The sequence below is a fragment of the Pezoporus wallicus genome, unplaced genomic scaffold (assembly GCF_028554395.1).
Source record: "Pezoporus wallicus isolate ANWC-B61680 ecotype Strahan unplaced genomic scaffold, APGP_CSIRO_Pwel_v1 scaffold_7107, whole genome shotgun sequence".
Classification (NCBI taxonomy): Eukaryota; Metazoa; Chordata; class Aves; order Psittaciformes; family Psittacidae; genus Pezoporus; species Pezoporus wallicus.
In genome coordinates this window covers 3,953,667-3,976,384 of record NW_026642114.1, presented here as the reverse complement: position 1 = coordinate 3,976,384, position 22,718 = coordinate 3,953,667, and the positions used below count along the sequence as shown (strand labels likewise).

Below are 22,718 nucleotides of genomic sequence, written 5' to 3'. Positions count from 1 at the left end.
AAACAGGGTAGAGCTGATTTCTTTGACCAGTGACTTTATCAGATATCTTGCAGCCATAGATCAAAGCCACACAAACAATTAATTCAGCATCAGTGTAAAACTGCAAATAAAAAAAAATACTGCTCTGCAAGATGCTAAAGCAAAGCAATCACCACCTGAATACAAACTCCCTCCGCAAGGAATGGCGTGATGGTGAGAAGTGGGGACACAGAATAGGATTTTTTTTTTTCTTTTTAACCCCATCTTACCTCTTTCTCCTAGTCCCGGCTCTATCAGAAGCAAGTCATAATAATCACCTTTATCAAAAAACAACCACCAAAACCAACTCTTCCCAAGTTTGATCAGAACTGACAATCTTCCTCCCTGGAGAGGAGTAAAAGTATGCTTGCAGTCAGCTGCATTCAAACTTTTCTTTTTTCCTTCAGTTTCACAGAAGTCAGTTCCTTTGTCTTCATATTTTTAGAAAACAATGTGTCCAACAGAAAAAAGTTATCCCTAGGGAATTTCAGATGTGCTTACGCTCCAGGTTTAATCTACATGAAGGGAAAAACAAGGCTCCTACCCTGCTCAGCATTCAACTGTCTCCACCCAAGTCCCTGCTCTCCCTCTTGGTGTAGCCTAGAACTCATGTCAAGCACAGGATCAAGTCTGAGCTTTGTTAGAAGAGCAGTGTTGCAAACCTGAGTTAAATGCCCCACAGGCAGTCATTCAGAATCAACAATATGCCTCTGTCTATTCCACAGAGTTATAAAATTTAAGTCAGGAGAGTAGCCTTTAAATACCTAATACATTTAAATTCAAACAAAATTAGACTGGAATAAATGTACAGCGTTAAGACTAGCTCAGGAAAGCTCAGCTGCATTTTTCATAGTCACTGGTTTGTATTTTAAAAATATTGACTACAGTGTTCTTTAACTTTCCATCTTGACATACTAGTTACTTGGAATTTTACTGGAGCTGTAAGGAAGAAAACTAACTTCTAAAAGGATGCTGCCCATGAAAGAAAAGCACAAAATCTCCAGTCACCTTTACCTCCTTTACCTTCCAGAAGCTGACCGTGTAGCTCCACAGGTAACCCTGACAGTGTTTTCAGTATAGAAAAATTAAGAGTTAATTACCAAAGAACTAAACAAAAACAAAACAAAGAAATATATATAAAGTATTAATAACTATTAAAAAATAAAGCATGCTCAGCAAATAATGAATTGATAATTAATAATGCATAGTACATCACAACATGGCTATCTATGTTGAAGAATACCTTTAAAAGAAAGTCTCTAATAACAGTCGACAAACAAATGCTCTTACAGAATACTCAGTCTGTTTATCAGCATCCATCGAGTAATACGTGTACTGCAGTGACCAACAGTGCATCAGCTTTGCAGCTGACCTGAGAACAAGTCAAAGGCAAAAGGTTCAAGATAGAATACATTATCTATTTCCTTAATCTTTGTACCATCTGTCGGACAAGCTATTTTTTTTTAAACTAAAGCAATCGTAAAGGTGTGAGGACACAAAACTTCTTCAGAATCGCCTTCCAATCTACTCAGAAGATTAGCAATCCACTCCTTTAAAAAGATCTCAGAGAAAAATCAGACACCTCTGCTCACTCACTACCCACAAGTAACTTCTGGTAAGCACACAGAAGGGGTATTAGGTCTTACGACTACAGTGCCAGGCAGAATGTGAGAGCTCTGTAGCTGAACTACCTTACTTCCCATGGCAATTCCCACCAGGTTTTGAGATTGAGCAAGGAAAAGCAACAGAATTACTTTCTGAACAAAACCAAACAAAAAAAAAGGAAAAAAAAAAAACAGAAAACCTACAAACAACAAATTATGTCCTTGTAGTACCACTATCTTTTGCTCTTTCAAATCCACCCTGATTTGAGCGCACACAGTATCAGGTTTCAGTTGTGATAAATACATAGTAACACCAGTACTCATTTGTTACCTTAGAGTTCCTGACTTGGTAAAAATTTCACCTGTGTCAAGGACTGGAAACTGCAGACAATAGATGTTAAAATAAGTAATCATTATTTAATTTTTTTAACAGCTTCTGCATTATGAAAACCATGTCCAGAATTATGGAAAATGCAGAAATCTGAGCATGAAGATCAGCTTCAAATGGACATCATGAAATCAGTTTCAGAAAGTTATGCTGTTTAAGTCAGCCTTGCAGAAGGCAGATCAGCTAAGGTCAGGTAGCAGATGCTAACCCTTCCTGGACATTGTGTGAGATCTCCCAGGGGCAGTATTCAATTCAACGGCTGGTAATTACACAGTCAATTTAGTGACACACTTTTGCAACATGGATAAAATATTCCCTCCCACCCACCTGTGGAGCTGGAGAGCTGAGCGCTCGCAGTAAGGTACTTACAAAGGTGACATACATTTCCCCCTGGAAAGTCCACCTCACTTCGCATGAAGAGGGTAATACCTGCAGACCTCTAAACCCTGACTTTCAGCTGTAGCTGTTTCCTGTTACCTCTAGCCTTCACTAATAAACTGGGATTTAAAACCAATATACCTTGATGATTTTCAGTGTTTTCTGTGGACTCCCATCCTCTCAATCCCAGCCTCTGACATTACTCCTTGCTGAGTGGCAATCGCTGATCCTTATGCTCAGTAAGGCCGAGAATGACTCATATTGACACAGGAGGTAATGACCATTAAAAAGGAGTCAGTTATTGTCTTCCCTGCTAAGGAGCAGATGGAACAAGACCAAGAGGTGGCAAAAATAGAGGTAACACTCAGATTAAATCTGAGTATGATCCTAATGGCAAACTGCAATTTAGAAATTACTTTCAATTCTCCACCATGAAACTAAATGCAAGCCACACTGAAAGCAGAGCAATGGTATGAAGGCTGAACACCAGTCAGGGAGAATTATACAGTCCATTTACGATAATTAAATGGGTACTCAATGCATCATTGCCAATAGTTTACAGGAGTTTCATTAGCTGCTCCCCATTCTCTATCAGAAATACACAGGCAACACTGTTCTGAAACATACTTACTTTTCAACTAGAGAATATTTGAGTAATTATTTTCCACAAAAATACAGACGTAAGAAAGAGGTGGAAACAACAAGTTTAATGCAGCTCTATCAAATTCAGTCACTTCTAATGGAGAAATAAAATTTAAAATAGTATGATCGCTAAATTCTGACCTCAAACACACAACCAACAATATTTACTACAGAGGAGGAGTGCTGCAACACTTGACTCAGTCCCCTGCTGTGTTTCTCCTCAGTTCAGGAGTGGCTCGTCAAGATGGGCAGTCAGTTACAATACCCAAGTGTCCACCACCGAAACACATGTACTCCTGGAATATGTAAAGTTACTCTCTTGTCTGTTCAGCTGAAGGAGAAACCTATGAGCAATCTAGACAGCTCAGATCCAGCAAATTTTATTAGCTCAGAAGAAGTAAAGCAGCATGGATACGCTACTACAAGACCTGCCCCTCTCTAGGAAGCATGCAACTTGAAACTTCTGAGCCCTGTTGAACACAAATGGGTCTGGAGGAAAATCAACCTGGCTGAAGTAGTACAGACCACTTGGTCAAGTCCAGCTGACCTTTGCAGCAATGCCTACAGCAGGTCCAAACTGCCTCAAAAAGGAGCCACCACTGCCATTGCCCTGCGAAACACTCCCAGGTACTGCCAGTTAACCAGTAACCTACCTTTCCATTTTACAAGCTAATGACTTTGTTAGGAGCAAACAGCTGAGCAAATTTATAACCTCCAAGGTTAATCCTGCTTTGGGTAATTAAATGTTTTTATAAAAATAATTTTATTTCAAATTTAAATTTCAATACTTTAAGACAGAGTCCTTTCTAGTTCTGTCTAGAAAAGTTTACATGATGTTCAGCCAACTACAAATCACTATCTGCTTTATAAATCATGTATAGAAAAATTCTGGGGTTTAGAAAATCTTTACTAAACTCTGTAGGAAACAAAAATCTGCACGCCATTTTCCATGCTGCAGTCTTCCTTTCAATCAGACTTCTTTGTTACACTCATTTTGCCTTCTGCAATGGCTGAGGAAAAGGCTCCATAGCAATGGACTAACACATCCAGCCTGAAGATCAAATCTTGAGGCTTGAAAGGACCTCAAAAGGTTACAGCAGGGACAGTCCTCAGTTAGACCGAGAAGACAGTTTCTGAACCTTTGCTGCATATTAAGCAAGAAGGGATGATGGTGAAAAAAGATTCAGCATGTGACTATACAACTACCAGTTACTAACTCAACACTTGCGTGTTACTCAGGTTGCACAAACCAACTCAGCCCTGGCATTTCGCTTAGCAACTACAACAGCCTGGATCTCATGATCAATTGTTTTGTATAGTATACCAGCACATCCAAAGCAAATTTTAGAATAATTCTGGCACTATTTTTCAGCATTTGACAATAAAGCAGGGAAACTAAGTGAATCACACTGCTCTACCCTCAAAATCTGAAATATGTTTATTTAACAGCAGTCAATCACACAAACAAAATCTCCTGCAGCAGAGTCCTTAAGACTCTAATGAAGATCCCAAAGACCTTCATGTCTTTCTGATCACTCAGTCCTAAAGGCTCCTGGGACTTTAGGACACTCTTCGGCCACATCACTTAACACACCAACATAGCAGTTTCTAGCTTTGTAATCCTCAGAATTATTTCAAGAATTAAAAGAATCAGTTATACATGACAGAAAACGTATCTTTTTACAACCATCTTTAATGCAAAGTCCACAGAATTTCACCCGATTTTGAGAGTATGTAGTCACATCATCTTTTTTAGTGTTCACTTCTGCCTAGCGATCTATGATGAAATCTACCAAAATAGTCTGCAGTAGAACAAGCAGCATCAGCAAGCATTTGACGTCTTCATTAGAAGCATACTGGATATATCTTTCCAGATAGTTTAAAGCTTTAGAGGTTGTTTTAGTCTTTGATATCAAAACCAGGAGTACTGCAGCTAAAGCTGGACTGTGCACCCACTAAGCCATAATCCTCTACAACTGTCTCTGCCCCAAGCCCATAATTCCCAGAGTTCACCTCCAAACAAAATAAAACTCTAAAATTAAATATTCAGGGTGGAAAATTGCCAGACGTTTATGCCCTAGCATAATCTATGCAACATATTCCTAAATTAAGGCCTATTAATTCAAATGAATGTTGAATTTATTACTTCTTTTCTAGTTAAAGGCTTCATGTATGTTCAACTTTATGCATGTTGATGGTATTAAGACAAACTGAAATGCTTTCTAGATTTTATTGCAAGTTTACTCTGCATCTTTCAGTAATTTAATTTACAACCATTAACCCAGATAAAAATCTCACCTTTTTCTTCATATCAAAATAACATTTCCTTTATTTTACTAGTAACAGCAGCTGAATGTTGGTGTTTTCAGAGGTGCCCAGTTTTCATGCTTTATACACTCTTGGCAGTTTGGGGGTTTTATTTAATGTGTGGCTTAAATCCTTTGGACACTATTTTTACTGCTACTCACAAAAAACCAGACCCACAAGTAGATCAGCTTTTTCCAGGCAGCAGCTGGCTAGATCAAGCCTCTAGGCTCAGAAGTTTTGTCACAGCACTGTCCTCGACAAGGATTTACACTACTTCAAGACAGAAAACTAGCATCTATACAAAAGACAAAAGTTTTGTCCCATTCTTCTTTTTCCCCCTCTTCGTAGGTACAGACAGTTAGCATTTCTATTTTTGGTTATTATTAGGCTAATCTTGAAGAACTATCCTAAAAGACCCCTCTTAATGTATCTTAAATTAAGAGCACACATGCTCAAAGGCACTGTCAAAACCAATACTGACTGCAGAAGGAAGTGAAGTCTGTCAGAGTTCTTTGTTGGCTGTACGAAACCCTGGTTTAAAAAATAGATTATCACACAGTTGCAGCTGTTTGACACATAGCAATATCCACGTGCTTTCTTCAAATCATGGTGAGACCAAGACTGGACATAGCAAAGCAAATACCAGGAGACTTTAACTGCAGCAGAAAATACAGCAGCAGAATTTATAGGAATATCATAAAACAAAAGGGGGGGAAATGGCCTCATCAATGAATTCATCAAAAACGTATTTCCTTCTATTCCTGACACCACCTACAGGGAAGTTAAACTGTGACAAATAACACAGCATAGACCACTGGAGAGTCCAGGAGGCCTGGAACAGGCTGGCCCCAAACAAACTTCCCTTTGCTGTAGACTGATGAAATGGGAACTATCAAAGCCTCATTAAATCAAGGCACCAAGAAACACCAAGTCTTGAATAAAGACTCTTGATGCTCAAAAGGTCTGTTTTACTGCATCCATACAATAAGCCTAATTTCTGCCCAAGTTTCTTTAGAATAATTCAAGAAATTTTCCCTGCATTCATTTGGCAGAATCAATCTTAAAGGTTTCACTGGAAATACATTCAATATTAATTTCTGATTTCCTAACAGCCAGAGAGCAGCTCTCTGAGATAATTTAGTCATATGACAAGTGGGGCCCAGACTCAAAACAGACAATACTTCAGAGGGTGGGAGGAAAGAAAATAAAAATTAGCTCACATATATCAATATTAGATGAAGCAGAAAACTGTTCAATAGGGCTGAGCACTAGAGGATACTTTCAACACCACAGACAATGAAGTAAGAGAAATAGACTCCCAATGTATTCAAAACATCATTAAGCACTTTCAGAAAAAATACACTTCTTTTCCCTAAAAGTGGAAGAGAAAATTAACTGAAGCAGGACTCTGAAGTACCTCAAGGGTATCTCTGATTTGAGTCCCATCAGTGAAATTCAGTCTGTTGCCCACAGCTGTGTAACAATCCCAAGAGACTCCTCAGCCTTCTGGTTCCTTATGATAATCCTTGAGTGCAGAAGCCAGTGTGAATAATCAGAGAAAAGTCCTACTGAAATAGAGAAAGAAGAGAAAGCATACCTAATGTTACTCAAAAGGCTCTTACTCTACCCCAACTCACAGCATTACATTGATGGGAACAGGTAGCTGCTGATGTAACTTGGAGGATTACACACTTATCAGAACACTGCTTAATCCATTTCCCCCACATTTGGTTGCCTATGAAGTCCCCAAGCTTATGATCAGAAGTTCTTAAATTCAAATGCAGAAAAAAAAGCAGTGGCCAGACAAGTCTTGAAATGTGGCCTAAAGGCAAGATTGTAAGCATGGCTGCACAAGCGGAAGGTGGTGATAAAGCCAGTACAACTGTAAAGCTACGTTCAATGAGATACTGCATGCAACAACATGAGTTCTGAAGGGGCAAATACAAAAAAATGCCACCAGCCCTCCCCCTCCTGTGTGAACAGTGAGAAATTATGGCCCATGAGTCAGCTCCACATTTCCTCATGTCACTTCACAACAAACATTGTTAGTCCTCTATTCTTTTCACTACAGTTAAGATGGAGAAATAGAGTTAAGATGCCAGAGCCCTCCCTAAGCATACGAAATCTTACGTTTTACAAATCACCACTGAGATCTATGACCTCCCTAGTAATATATTAAGCAGTACAGGACCAAAGTATGCAATTCTGCTAATGATTTTAAGGAAACAAATCTGTAGTTTTACTCCCCTCCTGCTTGACAGCAGCTGTGCGGTTTTCAAGTGAGATGAGGACAAGCCTCAAGTTTAAAGTAACAAAAGCAGTAACTAATGCCTGCCCACTTATACTCCTTATACATTAAAGCTGCATTCCTTAACTGCTTTTCCACGATTGCTTACACTAAGAGTGTGCTTCTACTAGTGAATCTCTAATTGCTGTTACGAAGATTCAATGGCAGTAATGAAAGACCCTTAAAACTCTAAAGCCCCCAGCAATTCCTCACCCAGCAAAATCAGGCACCCAGTCACCATGCACTTGAACTGCTCTTACTCCTCTGATTTTTGCTGGCTCAGCAGAGCAGTAAAGATGCCAAGGCATCTATCCATCAAGTCACTGTCTTTTACCATCAACTCAAGCAGCCCTGAGCAATGACTTCAGCCAGCCTTTTCTTCTCAAGTGGGAAGCACCAAGATATCTGAAAAATGCATGCAATAGCCAATGTGGTAAATTGAAAAGCAGGGCAGCTTCATGTTCCATATAGATTGATTTAAAAAAAGCTTTAAGTTGCTTAATGTAAAAGTTAGTTCTGCAATTCAGTGTCCAGTTTATTTGGAGGCAAAACATCTCAGCAGGTTAGGGTTACTTGTTATGAAATTGCTATGTGGAAGATGCACTCTTAGAACAGATAATTTTACAAGTAGCTTGAATATCATGGTATACTTTATACTGAGTACTTCAATAAAACAGGTAAGCATTCACTAAGCAAACGTATCTTCTTACCATGCAGTGAAACCAAGAAACATAGCAAAGTAAAAAAAAAAAAAACCTCCATATCCAAGGAAGGGGGGCAGCTTTGCAAAATGCTTTGGTGCAGCTTAAGTGCCCCATCAAAATTTCAGATAAGCACCACCTGGTTTCAGTGCCACAACAGAACCTTCTTCTCTTCAATAAAGATCAAACAACATAGGAATATGCAAGTTAGAACAAAAACTAATTGCTACAAGAATAATCCCTTCCATCAAAAAAAAAAAAATAAATACAGCTGTAACTTTACTTACACTAACCTGCACTTCTAGGTCACTGGAACACTGTTTTGTAAGTAAGCTCAAGCACAGCACAAAGAAACAGTAAGCTGTATTCTGCAGCAAGAAGGAAAAGGGGAAGACACTCAGCCCAGACTGAAAACAGGGGTACTATTAGTGACAGTGATACCGGTTACGATCTACATATATATAATAGTATATTTTTATATTCCATATATAGCTACCACTATAGGAAATGAGGCATTATTTACTAGCGTTATGGGTTAATGAGCACATTAATGATAATGAGCACTATCACTAGAAGAAGCAGTCCCACCCTGACTTTATTATTAGGGCCTTACTCCTGTGGCACACAACCTCACCCCTTTTCTCTGCACATGTCTGATAACATGATGAATGGGACCAGGAAACCAACTCAGGGAAAACTTTGTGGGTCAAAACCAAAACAAAAGCAGTTTTAACCTAGCATAGTTCCCTAGTCCAGTTCACTGAAGACCTGGCCATAAACTTTCACCGTCAATTCAGGGCTGAGGGTGAGAGAAACAGCAACTCTCTGTCAGGAACTGTTCAAGTTTAAAACACACCCTTTGCCTATATGGCCAAGCTTTTGCCAAGTACTAAACAGGTAGGGTCAAGTTCTCCGATTACTGTAGCCCACTTCCCTCTGGCACACATTCTTACACAGTCACCTTCCTGCCAGTCCCTCCAGCAGAAAAATGTGCCCACCACATGCTAAACTGTACATGCATTCAAATCCTCACTATTTACTCCAGACAGAAGAACAAACTCAAACTCCACACAGAGAAGCACATGCCGTGGCTGACATGAAGCTCTGCATGTGGTGATTTACATTGGCTGAGCTCTACTTATTTCTCTTTCAACAGACAGGCTCATTTGGATCACTCTACTATCCAGCTAACTTTCATAAAGTTAATGGTGACAATAAACTTTGAAACTTCTATCCCTCTACAGAAGACCACTAAATTTTGTTAAAAGTCACTTGAGAAAGGGAAGAAAAAAAGTGGTAAGCAGTACATTTGCACAAGCCTTGCTTCCTCAGGAATCTAGACATGAAAAAAGTATCAGAGCTATGACTGTACACCCAGAGCCCCAGGGCTCATGTCCTGGGGCTCTCAGCAAGATTAATTTCCTTCAGCAGAAAGCTCAGAGGAAAACTGCCTGACACTTCTTTATTGTAATTTTTATTTTTATTTTTTACTTCATAGCTCACCACAAAAAACTTACTGACCAGTAGTTAAGTAGTAATCATCAATCTTATCTGACTTTTAAAATCATTACCTTCACTCTTAAATAAGTGTTGCTCATTCTAAATATTAGCAGCAATTCCAGTTATCAAATGCTAAAAACACCTTGTATGGAGAAGAGGGAGGAGGACAAAATAAGAAGAGACACTTTCCTTTTATGTTCCCCCAAAGGAAAATACTGTGCTAAGAGACACCTTCTGAAAGTCCAATGCAGTATTTGATCTCTCAACTACTCCTCTGTTTAAAATTAATTCAAGAGTAAACAATGTATGAGAGGAGCATTAATAATTTCAGAATATAAAAAAGATGGAGGGAATACTTTCCAAGACTGCCTGGTCTTGTTCAGATACCAAGACAAATCAAGAAAGATGTGCAACAACTGGAGCAAGGTCAGTAGGGTCTCTCAGGGCAGCCCAGGCTGGAGCACTTGCATATGGGGCTGGAAGAGAGGCTACGGCAGTGGGGCTTGGCCAGCCTGGGGCAGGGAAGGCTGTGGGGCACCCACAGCAGCCGCACACATGCGGGAAGGGGATTGAGAAGAGTCAGGCTCTCTACCATGACATATGGTAGGAGGATGACAGACAACTGGCATAACTTAAAACATGAGAGGTTCAGTTTCAAATGGTATCCTGTTTTTTGTCTTTCCAGCACTGACAAACCAACTCTACATCATCCTGATCAGGAATCAGTACCAGAACATGCTCATACACAGAGAATGAAGCACTAAATTACCTCTGCTCTACCCTCCTTCATTAACAGTGAAGAAACACTGTAAGAAGTACATCGTGGACTGGCAGACAACAAAGGAGCAACCATGGAGAGACATGGCAGATGCAGAAGTTAATGGAGCTACTGATGAGTCTTTGAAAAGAGCCACAATTTAAATTATTAAAGCAGTCAAGCCTTTAATGAAGTTGGTTACAGCATCGTCATAAGGCTACAGGAAACTACATACTGGTTTGTCAGCACTAGAATTTCTAAGCAGTGTTTAAGCCCTGTAATTCGAACACTTCTATGTTTACAGAGGGCTAAAAGCCACAATTTACCAGAATAATGCCACATTTAACTACTGAGTTCACATCTTTATGAAATGCAATTGAAGCAGTCAAAGTGCTTAACTTTTCAATCCAAATTAACTACGTTTTGAACATTATAAATCTGAACACATAAAATTGGCAATGAACATATTTCCTTAACGTAAGCAAACGTGGACTGAAGCTTGGTACTGTCTTATAAAAAGGACGTGTTTGGAAGTTTCTGTGGTATTATGCTAGAAATTGTAACGATATTTTGCTTATAGATTACTTCTTCTGTACCTAGCAGAATAAACGAAACATTTACTGTAAGGCAACTGCCCCAGGAGATTACTTTGATTTATGGGGAGTACTTGTAGATTCCCAAAGGGGCACAAGTGATATGGATACAAATTTTTAGCCAGATGAGACAAATGCATTCACCTGAACAGACACAAACCATGCCTCTTTTTCCTACAAGCTCTTTTAAAGAGCATTTGGAAAGGTCTACTCACCTGACCAGATGCAATTCAAATCTTTGGGAAGTGACTCAAACAATGACCTGAGAGAAGTAGCTAGCAAACTTGATGGGACAGAATACACTCAGTAATCTTGAAAGGCGACCTTGCAAAGGATAATAAGACTAAGAAAGCAAAAATCCCAACACTTTCTTACAACATATGAAGGTCACTTAAAAAAAAACTGCTGCAACTTTTGAATGATTCAGTACATGAAGTCCGACCTTCTTTGTTTTTTATGGAAGACTTCTGTAGGAGTCTTAGGTGTTTGTCAGTTCTCACACTTTGACTGAAGTGGCACAGTCTTTTAAGGACAGAATTTTAAAACAGCTGATTCATATACATATATATAGAAAGCAAGAGACCGGTAGTGGAGGAGTTAAGGCAGTCCAGCTTTCTTTCCTACTCATTTTTTCAGCATCTCAATTCTTGCAGAGTCATTATTTCACTAGTTATTCAACCATTATGTGGTCACCTTAGAAATTCAGCTCTCTTCTGCCTAAACTTCAAATACAGATAAAGGTTTCTCACAAAAACTTATGTCCCACCTTAGTTTTAAGACAATGGAGACCAGCAGAGACTAACTGTTCCACATCTTCATTTGGCACAATGTTTTATTAAGCTGCCCTGGCACATCGTTATACCTTTGTCCATTTATTCCTTCACCATTACACTCAGATTGAGCCTGTAATACTAGAGGAAGAAGAAGGATGCCCTCCTCCTTAAGGCAAAGGACCAACAGAACTGGCTCTGAGAGTTTGAGGCTCTATACCCAGTTCCCTTTATGAGCTTGGGCTGCAGTAATACACAGATCAATTTCTGCTCTATGCAAATCAAACAATATAAATATATACTCTGTGGATATAAAAAGCAGTTCACAGGTTTCAAGGAAACCTTCCCTAAGCTTACCTTCTATACAAAGGAACAAACCCAAATACTCTACAGAGACAAGGTGAAGATTACCAACTTCAAAGTGCTTCAAAAGTTTGGGAGGGTGAGTATCCTAGATTTTTTTTAGGAGAAGATCAGATTCTTGGTGACAAACACAGGAGTCACTACTTGTATTACATTAGGGCTCAGATGCCTCAGTCCCGTTGCATTACGCAGAATACAAAAAAGCAGTGAAGAAAAAGCAATAAAGGCCCAGGATAAGCTACTGTGTTGGAAGAACAAAGCTAGGAGAAACAGGTGATTAGTGCCTACATGCTTGTAGGCAAGGAGGATCTCCAGCTTGGTGCAGCAGAATACAGAATGCTAAGTCTGGTAGTGCAGCAATGTGACTGAGACAGGACAAGCATGACTTCCACAGTACCACCTTATAATGAAATAAGGCAGCCAAAGACTTGTAGCCATGGGGACAGAGGGGTAAGCAAGAGGTTACAAATTAAGACACATACTACAATACAAAAGCAAGTCTTTTACTAGTAGAGAAGAGCTAGTAATAAGGCATTTAAGAGATTTTACTGTAATGTAATGGGAAAGAATGAAGAAGTCTTTAAGGCAGCATAGGCAAGCAGCCTGGAAGAGAAGAGTAATTTTTCTCTTCTCTAATAACAAGTTACTGCTAATAGGGGAAAAAAAAAAAAAAAGAAGCATATATATACATATATTCATTTCTTGAAAAGATAAACTTGAGACAGGATCTGAACTACCTGTACCAGAAGGAAGCAAAGATAAAAGACAAGATGAGGAAGCGGAGGATCTGGAGAATCAGTATGGGGAGACAGCTCATGTGTTTCAGAACCCTGGATAGAAAGTGTTTCAGAAATGTAAAAACCTCCTTGAATTCACTCCTTAGAAATCCTTCCCAGCCCCTGGACTATTCAGAAAGAAAGCACATGACCTTTTGGCATACCTACTCCTTTTCCATAAGGAGCTCTGGATGGGTCAGGGGCAACACATCACAGACAACACAGCATTTGGTATTTTACAGCTATGGAAAAGCCATTCGTATCTCGCAATGCTCCTTTCCAAAATCACTAGAGAAAGAGCATTTCATATCCAAAAGACAAGTTCACCTAAAAGCCTATAAAAGTTTTCCTCATATCAGCATCCAGCGCTCTTGACTTCAGGGATTTGGGAACATTTCCGTTCAGTGAAGCGTTTCAAAGGACAGCTATGGCCGACTCCCTTTCCTCTCAAACCCTCGGCTGACAATCCCCGAAACCGATCAACTGTATAAGCTGCCAGGCCATTCAGCAGGCCTCGGGCTGACCTGCTGAAGGCTGAGACACAATTCTTTTTACTTCCATTCTCCCAGAGCACCTCACAGGGCTGGGAGTGCAAGTTTCACTTCACTGCTGGGATCAAACTTCACAGTCATTCCGCAGCTCCGGGTTATAAAGCGTCTACTTGAAAGACGCTTGAGAATTCCGGCAGAGAAGCCGGCATGGGCTTCCCTGCGTTCCCCGCGGCTTTAAAGCACCAGCATGACCTTGCTGAGGAGCCCTCGGCGCGCCGGGCCGCTCTCAGCTAAGCGGCAGCCAAGACTACCCGCCTATGGGTATGCGGCTCCGTCCCGCCTCACTCCCCACCAGCCATGCAGGGCCCGGTAACGAACGTAGAGGCAGCCCTCCCTACAGTCACATCCCCCCCAGTCCAGAGCTTCTCGCTGCCGCTGTGAGGCCTCCTCACGCTTGAGGGAACCACGTCCTCCAGCTCTTCGCTGCTTCCAGAGCCGCTGGCCACAGCCTTGCCTCAGAGCAGGCGGCGAACCTCCCCCCCGCCGCCGCTTCCCGGCCGGCTCTCACCGGAGATACTGCGCACACAGCAGGCTCATCCTCCGCTGCTCCCCACTCCGTCCCGCCGCGGCCCTCACAGCCCGGGCCGGCCAGCCGCGCCCGCGCCGCCGCCGCGGTCGCTGCCGCCTCCGGCCGCCGCCGCCATCTTCCCGTGCAGGGCCTGCCGCCGCGGGGGAGGGGCGGCAGGAAGGAAGGGGCGACGGTGTCCCCGCTCCGCGCTCCGGCCGGGCAAAGACCGTCTGCGCCCCGTCGGCCCCAGCAGCGCCGACCACGGAAACCCCAGGGGCCCCGGCAGGCTCTGACAGTCACGGCCACTCACTTGCCCGCACCCCCGCCGCCCCGCTGAGGTGCCCGGACCCTCCCGCCGCGCCGGCCACGCTTCCGGGCCAGACCCCGCCCCCGCCAGCACTTCCGGCGGCGCCACCAGCAAACCCTTCCCCCCACCGACCCTCGGCGGCGCCCGCCGATTGGCTCGCCCGCTGCCATAGCAACCGAGGGGGCTGCGGGGCGTCGTCACGGCAACTGTGGCGCCTTCCCGCCCGCCGGGGCTGAGGCCTGCCGTCTCGGCGTTCAGCAGGCTGTCCTGCCCCACGCCGCGCCGTTCCTCGGTAGCCCGTCTTACCAGATTCCCCTTCACGGAACGCGTGGAGGCGGGAGGGTCAGCTTGCCGAGAGGTGGTGGGAGAGCCCCCGACCCTCGGCACACGGGCGGCAGTGGCAGCCCCACGCTTTCCTGGGAGAGGTTTTAGCGGGATCAACGCTAGCAGGCCTGGACTTCTCACGTGAATCAGAGTGCCCGATCCCTGCCTGCTTGCTTGCCCACACCTAAGGATTCCCAGGGTTTGGCCACTCAGGTGTCCAGCCCCGAGGATCACCCCAAAGTGTCCCAAATGGTCCTCACCTCAGGTTCCTTCCATTACCCACTGCTTGGGAGGCAGCAAGCTCAGGCACAGAGGGGGCTCACCAGGGATGCAGCCTGCAGCACATGGCCCCAGAGTCAGCGCTGCAGGCGGCAGCTCGCATAGTGGAGCAATTGCATGGGCGTGTTAGGCAGTAACCCTGCACCTTGGTACAGCAGTCTTATCGCATCTAAATATTTGCACTTTTTACACTATTTACACCATGCAATGCCACCTCCTGTGCCTAATTTGTGACTCATTTTATGCTCAAACATGTCTGTTTCGTCAGGAAAATTCCCCCTGAGCCATTTGACCAAGTGAGCCAGCCTGAGGAAAAGAGGCAGGTGACAGTTTGGGATCAGATGCACACCAAGGAGGCTGGCTAATGTTATTGTGTTATTTGAGCAGGTAAGTGACCCCAAGGACAAAATGAAAGATCGTGTTTCAAAAATAAATCCATCACATTTTTTTCAGGTTGAAACGAGAATGTGTTTAGGGAAATTATTTTCAGAGTGCACATGTCTAAACAGAAGCTTCTCAAGGCTGCAGAATTGGTTTCCTAGTTTCAGTGCAATCAGGGCTGGGCAGTGAGCCATGCCGCCAAACCTCCACTGAATCCTGTGCAGCCCTTGTGGCAGGCATTGCAGCAAGCCTTGAGGCTCTGGGCTCAGCCTCCATCCCTGCAATCTCTCGACTGCAAAGCAGATGCAAACTGGTTCAGCACTGGGCAAACTGCGACTGCTTCTGCCTGACCAGAACCTGTGGAGGCTGAGTTTCCACAGCTGCCACAGGTGCCCTGAGATTGTATCTCCTGTATCAATGCACAAATGCAGCTCTTAGAAGCTGCATCTCTTGGGGCACATTATCCAAGTCTCTCCCAGACCCTTCATGTTATCTACACAATCTGGAGCCACCCCTCTGGTTCCTGAGCTGGCATGCTTCAGGGACCCTGCATCTCTGAGGAGGTGCTCCTACTGTTACTGCTACACTACTGTGCAGATATCTCAAGCTATTTCTGCTCTTCCCATACTTTTCCATCCATTCCTTCTCCTTACAGTGGAGCTGAAAAACCCAGATTTTGAAAGCAGAAGGACCTTAAGCCACCGCTACTTTCCTTTCCACCAGCCCCTCACTTCCACCCGCTATTTGCAGCCAGGTCGTTCTCCAGTCCTGCATTGACAGTATCCACAGCAGTGGAGCAGTGCCGTGAGAACAGCTTACATTAGCTGAAGCAGGAAAAGCCAAAACCTTACAGGAATTCAGGCTTCCTGTGAGCCTCCCTACCTCCCACACAGCTGACTTGGGATTTTCAGTTTTCTCCATCACTCTTCTCCCAGTGACTGTTCCAGGGACTCTGCCACCCCTCTTTAGTCTTGGGCAAACAAACTTTATTTTACACCCTTTTATGATTTTATTTGTTTGCTGGAAAAGATCATGTGCCAGAGACTTCCTCCCAGGCAGAATGGTATCATACAACCTGACTATTAGATAGCCACCAAACTGCAAAGAGCACTCGGGCACATACTGTGCTTCATGCCCCCTTGGCAGCAACGTTATTGCTTAAAATAAAATGCTTAAAATAAAATTACTGTTAACCTGTGTTGCTATTGCTCAAATAAAGAATAAGAAATTCTTTACTTTTCTGTCCACTTTAGCACTGTGCTGGGCCTTAGACAAAGTCACTGGATCACAGGCTGTTGTTCTCTGCAACTGCAAGTGCACTTCTGAGCTCTACAGGTTGCATCAGTGCAAACAGGAGTTTCTAGGGCTGCCTCTTCTTGACCTGTGTATTTGCATGTGGATAGGAGAGGGAAAATCTGAAGGTAGAAACTTGATTTGGGGTATTTTTGCCAGGAATTGGGTGGCATGTTCTGGCTTTCTGCAGCATCTCTTTGGCCAATGAATGTAGGTTTTACCCAGGAGGCCATAAAGTGCTCCTTCGAGGCGTCAAACTCATACCGCATCACGAACAGGCAGCATTGACTCAACAGCTGTCTTGTTTGGTCTTGTCTGAGTCCAGTCCACTTCTACAGCCACCCCAAAAGACTTGAAAATTTCACGTAGGGCAGAACTGACTTCAGAGTCTTGGGCACTGGGGAGCAGGCAGTCCTAGCTATTTGCAAGAGAATCTGATAGATGTTGTTGCCGGTCTTATTTAGCCTGTTTGATGACAATATAAATTGCCAAGTGGAGCCATATCTCAGGGCAGCTATGTTGGGGAAGCTATGGTCCATTACGGCAACCTGCCCAGCCACAAAGCCTCCCTTAGTCCTTTCTCACTCCTCTTGAATATCTTCCAGACACAGAAGCAAAGGATGTCAGAGCCTTTGCAAGTTTTTCTGTTTTTTCAGGGCTTTTCCTCTGAATTCTGAGGTCTTCTACTTCCCTCTGAGTTTCTGCATTGTTAGAACATATCTGTCCATTAGGACAGTGTGTTCATGAGTTTCTCTCTCCTGCCTTCTCTTCTTGCCTCTCAGAGAGATCTTCTACATACCTGTGCCTTTGGATTTGGCCTCAGTTTCTCCCATGCAACATTTTTGAGTATGTGGTGTTGCTGCTGATTTCTCTGCTCTGTTTCTTAGGAAATTCTTCTCCAAACCTTTTGGTGTACACAACAAGGGGGATAATTTCCTTCCATTTATCTGCCATTAGTTTTGTTCTAAGAGATTTGTGATAAAATCCTTGTCTTCAAAGAAGCATATTTCCCATAGAGGTCAATGTATATTATCATTTTTGTCATTAATGGGTCAATATCTGTGGCCTACCATTTTATTAATTACACAGCATCAGGAAGCATGTGATCCCCAGATGAGGACAGTACACCAGAAACACTGTGAACACAGTGAATAACCCTGACCCTCGGCCAGCAATGCAGCCAAAATGCCCAGGGATGAAGCTGCTTGGCTCTCTAGAGGGCAAGTCTCATATTCCCAAATGTGAACCTGTTTTACATCCTTTGACAGCCTCTACTACTGTACAAGCTCAGCATTTAACAGACCTTGGGCATGTTTATCCTCAAATCACGAATCTAGCCTGCTCTAAGAAGAAAGTGACTGACCATTCCCACTGAACAGATGGTCAGAGGAGCAGAAGAGATTTCCTCAAAGCTGTTTAAGACAAGAATGGAAAGGTGGGCAAAATCAGAGCCTGCTCCCATCCTTCTTCATTAACAATAACATCTTTAGTTGTCCAGACATATCCTGTGAGTGTTGCAAAGTCCACAGTCTCCCTTTTGTGGTGTAAACTGTTCCTCTGCTTTCACATAAAGATGTGGCTGCTGGACAGCCCTCTGTCTCAGTGCCAAACCTCGGCTTTTAGGTCTCTGAGACATCACGTTTTCCTGCTGCTTAGAGTCAAAACCTTGGATCAAGGAAAGATGAGAATACAGCTCAACAACTGAATGATGAAGTGCCAGATTCTCAGCCGGTTCAGTGATTATTTCATTCTTAATGCTGTGAATGCGGGAAATTAGTACTCAAAAGCAATTGAAGAACTTCAAGGAAGAAACAAAGAATGAAGTTACTTAAACAATCTTAATTTCCCCCTGTATTCATCCCTCTAGTAATTATGTTACTGTGATTAAAATATACTTGTTTTCATCTCAGATGATACTTCTGAGATTTTTAATTGTTAATGACAAAAGCTTCATCTTACCCCAAATATAAACACATTTCTCCAAATATAACTTACATGCAAAACTCCAGGGATTTTTATTCTATAGAAGTAAGTTTGTCAAGTATTCATTATTCCCTTGCAAATATCACTCAGAACAAAGAAAAAATTGTAAAATAGGCTACATCTCTTAAAGAAATCATTTTAATCCTTAAATTCATAAAGTATCTAATGCATTTAATTTTAATTCCTTGAGAGTAAGTGCCACACATTTTGAAAAGAAGTACCCTTTTACATTAAATAAAAGCTAAGTCCCCCTTGGAAGGGAAAAAGAAAGCAGATGTTCTTGGGGAGCCATGCCTACTGCCTGCGGCTCACACCTCCATCCTGTGTAAACCCAGCTCAGATTGTGACCATACAGATCGATCCATCCTGCACACCTGAGCTGTAACCTCAGACAGAATTAGAGACATTAAAATGCCTGCAGAGCTAATTGTATCTGTGGCTGATTCTCAGCTGCTGAATATGGGCAAGTGAGAAATCTGTTACCAAGCTGACCTTCCTGAGGACATATCTTGAAAAGTCAGTCTAGTGTCCTTTAAATGCTTCACAGCTTTTAGGATCAGTTTGCAGAGGCCACCACACAACCTTGAAACATCTTCAGGAGCTCATGGGAGCTTTATCCCACAGCATACTTTGGCAGCTTGTTCCAGGACCTGATGAACCATGCCCTGAGAAAATCTCTTGAGCTGGAAGAAGCAGTCACTGGTTGGCCCCTGGCTATGCTCCCTGGGCTACTCATGAATTTTCAGACCTTGGTTATAAGTTATCTCTTTCACTGGCTGCTCTTCAGCCTTGTTTGAACGTTTGCTTTTCATCAGAAATGAAAGGTTTCTCCCTTTGGGCCAGGCTGTCCCATCCTATGTGGCCTCAGACCTGGTTGCTACAGGTTTAATAGCTCCCTCCAGCTCTACCAGGCCCATGCTACAGCAGCTAGCCCTGAGCCGTGCCTGTGTGCTTCCATTTACTGTCCTGTGTGGTTGCTCCATGATCAACTGGTTCAGCTTGGCTGGTCCAGCCTGGCCCAATCTGACAGTCCAGTTTGGCTTCCTTACATTTGCAAATCCTTGAGCTCGCAGAGGCTGTGTTTGCAGGCATGGACTTTGTTTAGATACATTCAGATTATATCTCAAAAATGGGTGTAAATTAAAAACCTGCTTTTGTGGGAACCAGGGGGTTTATTCCACCTGAGATCAGCCCATGGGGAAAGGACTCAGGAGAGACATGAGGAGTACTCTCAGGAATTCCATCCTCTGCTTGAGAGATGCTTTTAAGCTCAGGTTCCTGCTCTCCTGCCCTTGTAGAGCAGCCCTCTCTGGCTGCCCCTCCACCCCCCAGCAGGAATTGCCCTTTTTTCCAGTAGGTTTAGGTTGATTTAAAGAGTTTACAAACTGCCAGTTTAAAAGCTTTAAGCTGTAAGATTTCCCTTCATCTTCCTGAGCCCAAGGGGAGAGACAAGGTGAAAGACAGTACTGGAAGGACCATGGTCCCCCCATGCCTCATGCCAATGAACACAGGCATGATCTTCCTGCTTTCTGCTGCTCCACTGCATCTGAGGCCCATCAATCTGGAAAGCGAAGAGCTGGACAGATCCGTGTGCAGAAAATACCCTTGGTGTGAACCACAGGCAATGTTTCAGGTGCGCTTAACAGGTCGGGCTCTGCTTCTCAAGTCCTGCAGGCAGTGCTGCTACAAGCTCTCTGTGTCAAGGTAGTCAAGCATTTCTCCATGATATTTTCTTCCTCAGAGAATAAAACCAAGCTAATCAACCCTCTGCTGTCCGTCTATCCTGCTGTACCAGCTCCGCAGATGGCAGATGGCTGCCTGCTGTCACGGGCTGGGTTGGAGCCCAAATCAGCTGGGGGACTCAGGGCCCTCTGGCGATGCACAGCAAGGGCTGAAAGGGAACATCTGGCTCCTGTGGCTATGGGTCCTGTTTTCAACAGTGGGAAATTTGCACCCACATTTTCAGGGAAAGCAGCAAGGAACATAAAATAAAGGCTGCCTTGAAAAACACTGGAGGAAAAAAAGGTGAAATAACCTCCTCTGGCACACATAAGTGTGTTGAAGGTGAGTAGCCTCTCCTCCTGCACTCAGCTCCTTCTGCAGCCCAGTCTCTACCAGGCACTTTGCTCTGGGTGTAAATCTCTTGTGTGCTGTACCTTGGGCTGGCTGACCCACCACACAGCCTTGCAGGCATCGTTCCTGTGTCAAAACCTACGACTGGCTCTCAAACCGGCAGCGTTGCTAAGTGACAGCTGATTTACCACATCACTTACCCACCGCAGCACACAGCAGGAAAGCAGAGGAAAAGGTACAGGTAGCACTGGCCAGACCTCACCGCCACCATGCCCAGGCAGTGCATAACCCACATCTGGACAGGCCACATTGAGCTTTCACTATGTGGTGCTTACAGTCAAACCCCAACATGAAATGAATCAGGCAGAGATTTGGCGGGGCACACCAGGAACTGGCAGGCCTGGGGGGTTGCAGTGGGGATCACCAAGCAGCAGGAGAGCTCAGCCACATGTGGTCTTCTCCATTTGTGCCCTCTTCTGTAACAGCAGCACCTGGTGCTTCTACAACTGCAGGTGGCACAATCGATAGAAGGCTGAAGGGAAAACATGCCTCCTGCAAAATTTCTTATGCAAAATGCAAAATTAGTGGGAAATGGGGCTAGGATTAACCAAGAAATTAAAAAAAAATGTAAGTTTCTCACCTGAGCTTCAGTCTCTTCTGTATGAAAGGAGTCTTCTTGCACAGGTCAAAACCCCATGTTTCATATTGGTGCAGAGTTGTACCACCCCAAGGGAAGGGGTAGGACACCATCATAGGTGGGAATGTACGGGAGAGAAGTGCCATGTTGTGCATTGTCAAGACCTCTTGCAGCTCTGGGCTGGAGTCAAACCAGTGGCGTTACAATGCCATTCCCATCTGAAACCTGTGTTGACGTAAACCAGGATGAGCCAAGGGGATCTGGGCCAACCACCAGGGGAGATGTCTGAACTAAGATGAGCCTGAGGTCAGCTCTTGTGCAGGAACTGTGGTGGCTTCTAGCTTTTTTCATCACTTCACATGATTGTTACCTCTGGTAGAGACACTGGAGGCTCCGCAATGGCAAACAAACACAGTTATCCCCGCCTTGCCAGTGTGGGAAAACAGCTTACCCAGAAACATCAGGTATCCCAAGTTTTCCAAATGAAAAGAGGTTTCTATCCCTCAGTGTTTTAGACTCCAGTTTTTGAACTTGTTTCCTATTTTTTAACAAAATTGGAGAACAAGTTTTGGAAAGCAGAGCCACGAGCACATGCACACAGTAGACCAGCATGTATGTGACCAAGGCAGGCTTGAAGAATGTTCTCTTCTTCTGCTATTACCCTAAGGTTTATAAATGCTAATCAAAGCTGTGTTTTTAAAGGCAGCTTTGTGCCGAGCACAGCACCGCTGATAAAGTACAGAGAGCCACAACCTTTCTTAAAGCAGCAAGTCTCTCCCTTTCAGGGTAAGAGTGGGGGCAGCACAAAAACCGCTCAACACAACCCCCAAAATCTCATCCCATTGGATCATCAAATATCCATAGAGAACTAATAGGAAGGTAGAGCACCATAACTCTACTGACTTGATATTGTTTCTTAGTTTATTTATTGTCCTACAACAGCTGATGGAAAGAGATGATTCTGCTTTCCCTGGCCATCCTCACAGCTGAGCAAGCAAAGGTGACACCAACGTTTTTGGGACCCCATTAGGACTCTTTTCATGGGTTGGAGATTGCTGCATGCATCTAATGCGCAGGTGACCTTATCCAGACTTGCACCTGGGTCACACTGCCACTGGGAAGGTTTTTGTCAGGGGTCAAGGAAGGCAGCACCTACACCATCCCAGCAGGGCAGTGGCTGGGCTGCTGTTCTACCTCATTCCCCAACTAAGCCAGCCCTGCAGCAAATATGCCATGTCTGTGCCACCTACCAGCCTGTTGTCATGGGGTTTGTTTGGCTTTGGGACTAACACCTAGAG

General features: G+C 43.7%; 1 protein-coding gene across 4 annotated transcripts in view; it reads right to left on the bottom strand.

Moving 5' to 3' along the window:
• SMG7 (SMG7 nonsense mediated mRNA decay factor) overlaps nucleotides 1–14,428 on the bottom strand; it is a 66,625-nt gene extending 52,197 nt beyond the window's left edge. For 2 of the 4 annotated variants that reach the window (XM_057426961.1, XM_057426963.1), the window contains exon 1: nucleotides 14,144–14,428. In XM_057426961.1, the coding sequence (XP_057282944.1) occupies nucleotides 14,144–14,172 (29 nt within the window). In that variant the 5' untranslated portion in view covers nucleotides 14,173–14,428. The remainder of the gene's footprint in view (nucleotides 1–14,143) is intronic. The other 2 variants (XM_057426962.1, XM_057426964.1) reach the window with 1 other exon arrangement.
• Nucleotides 14,429–22,718: the final 8,290 nt, after the last annotated feature.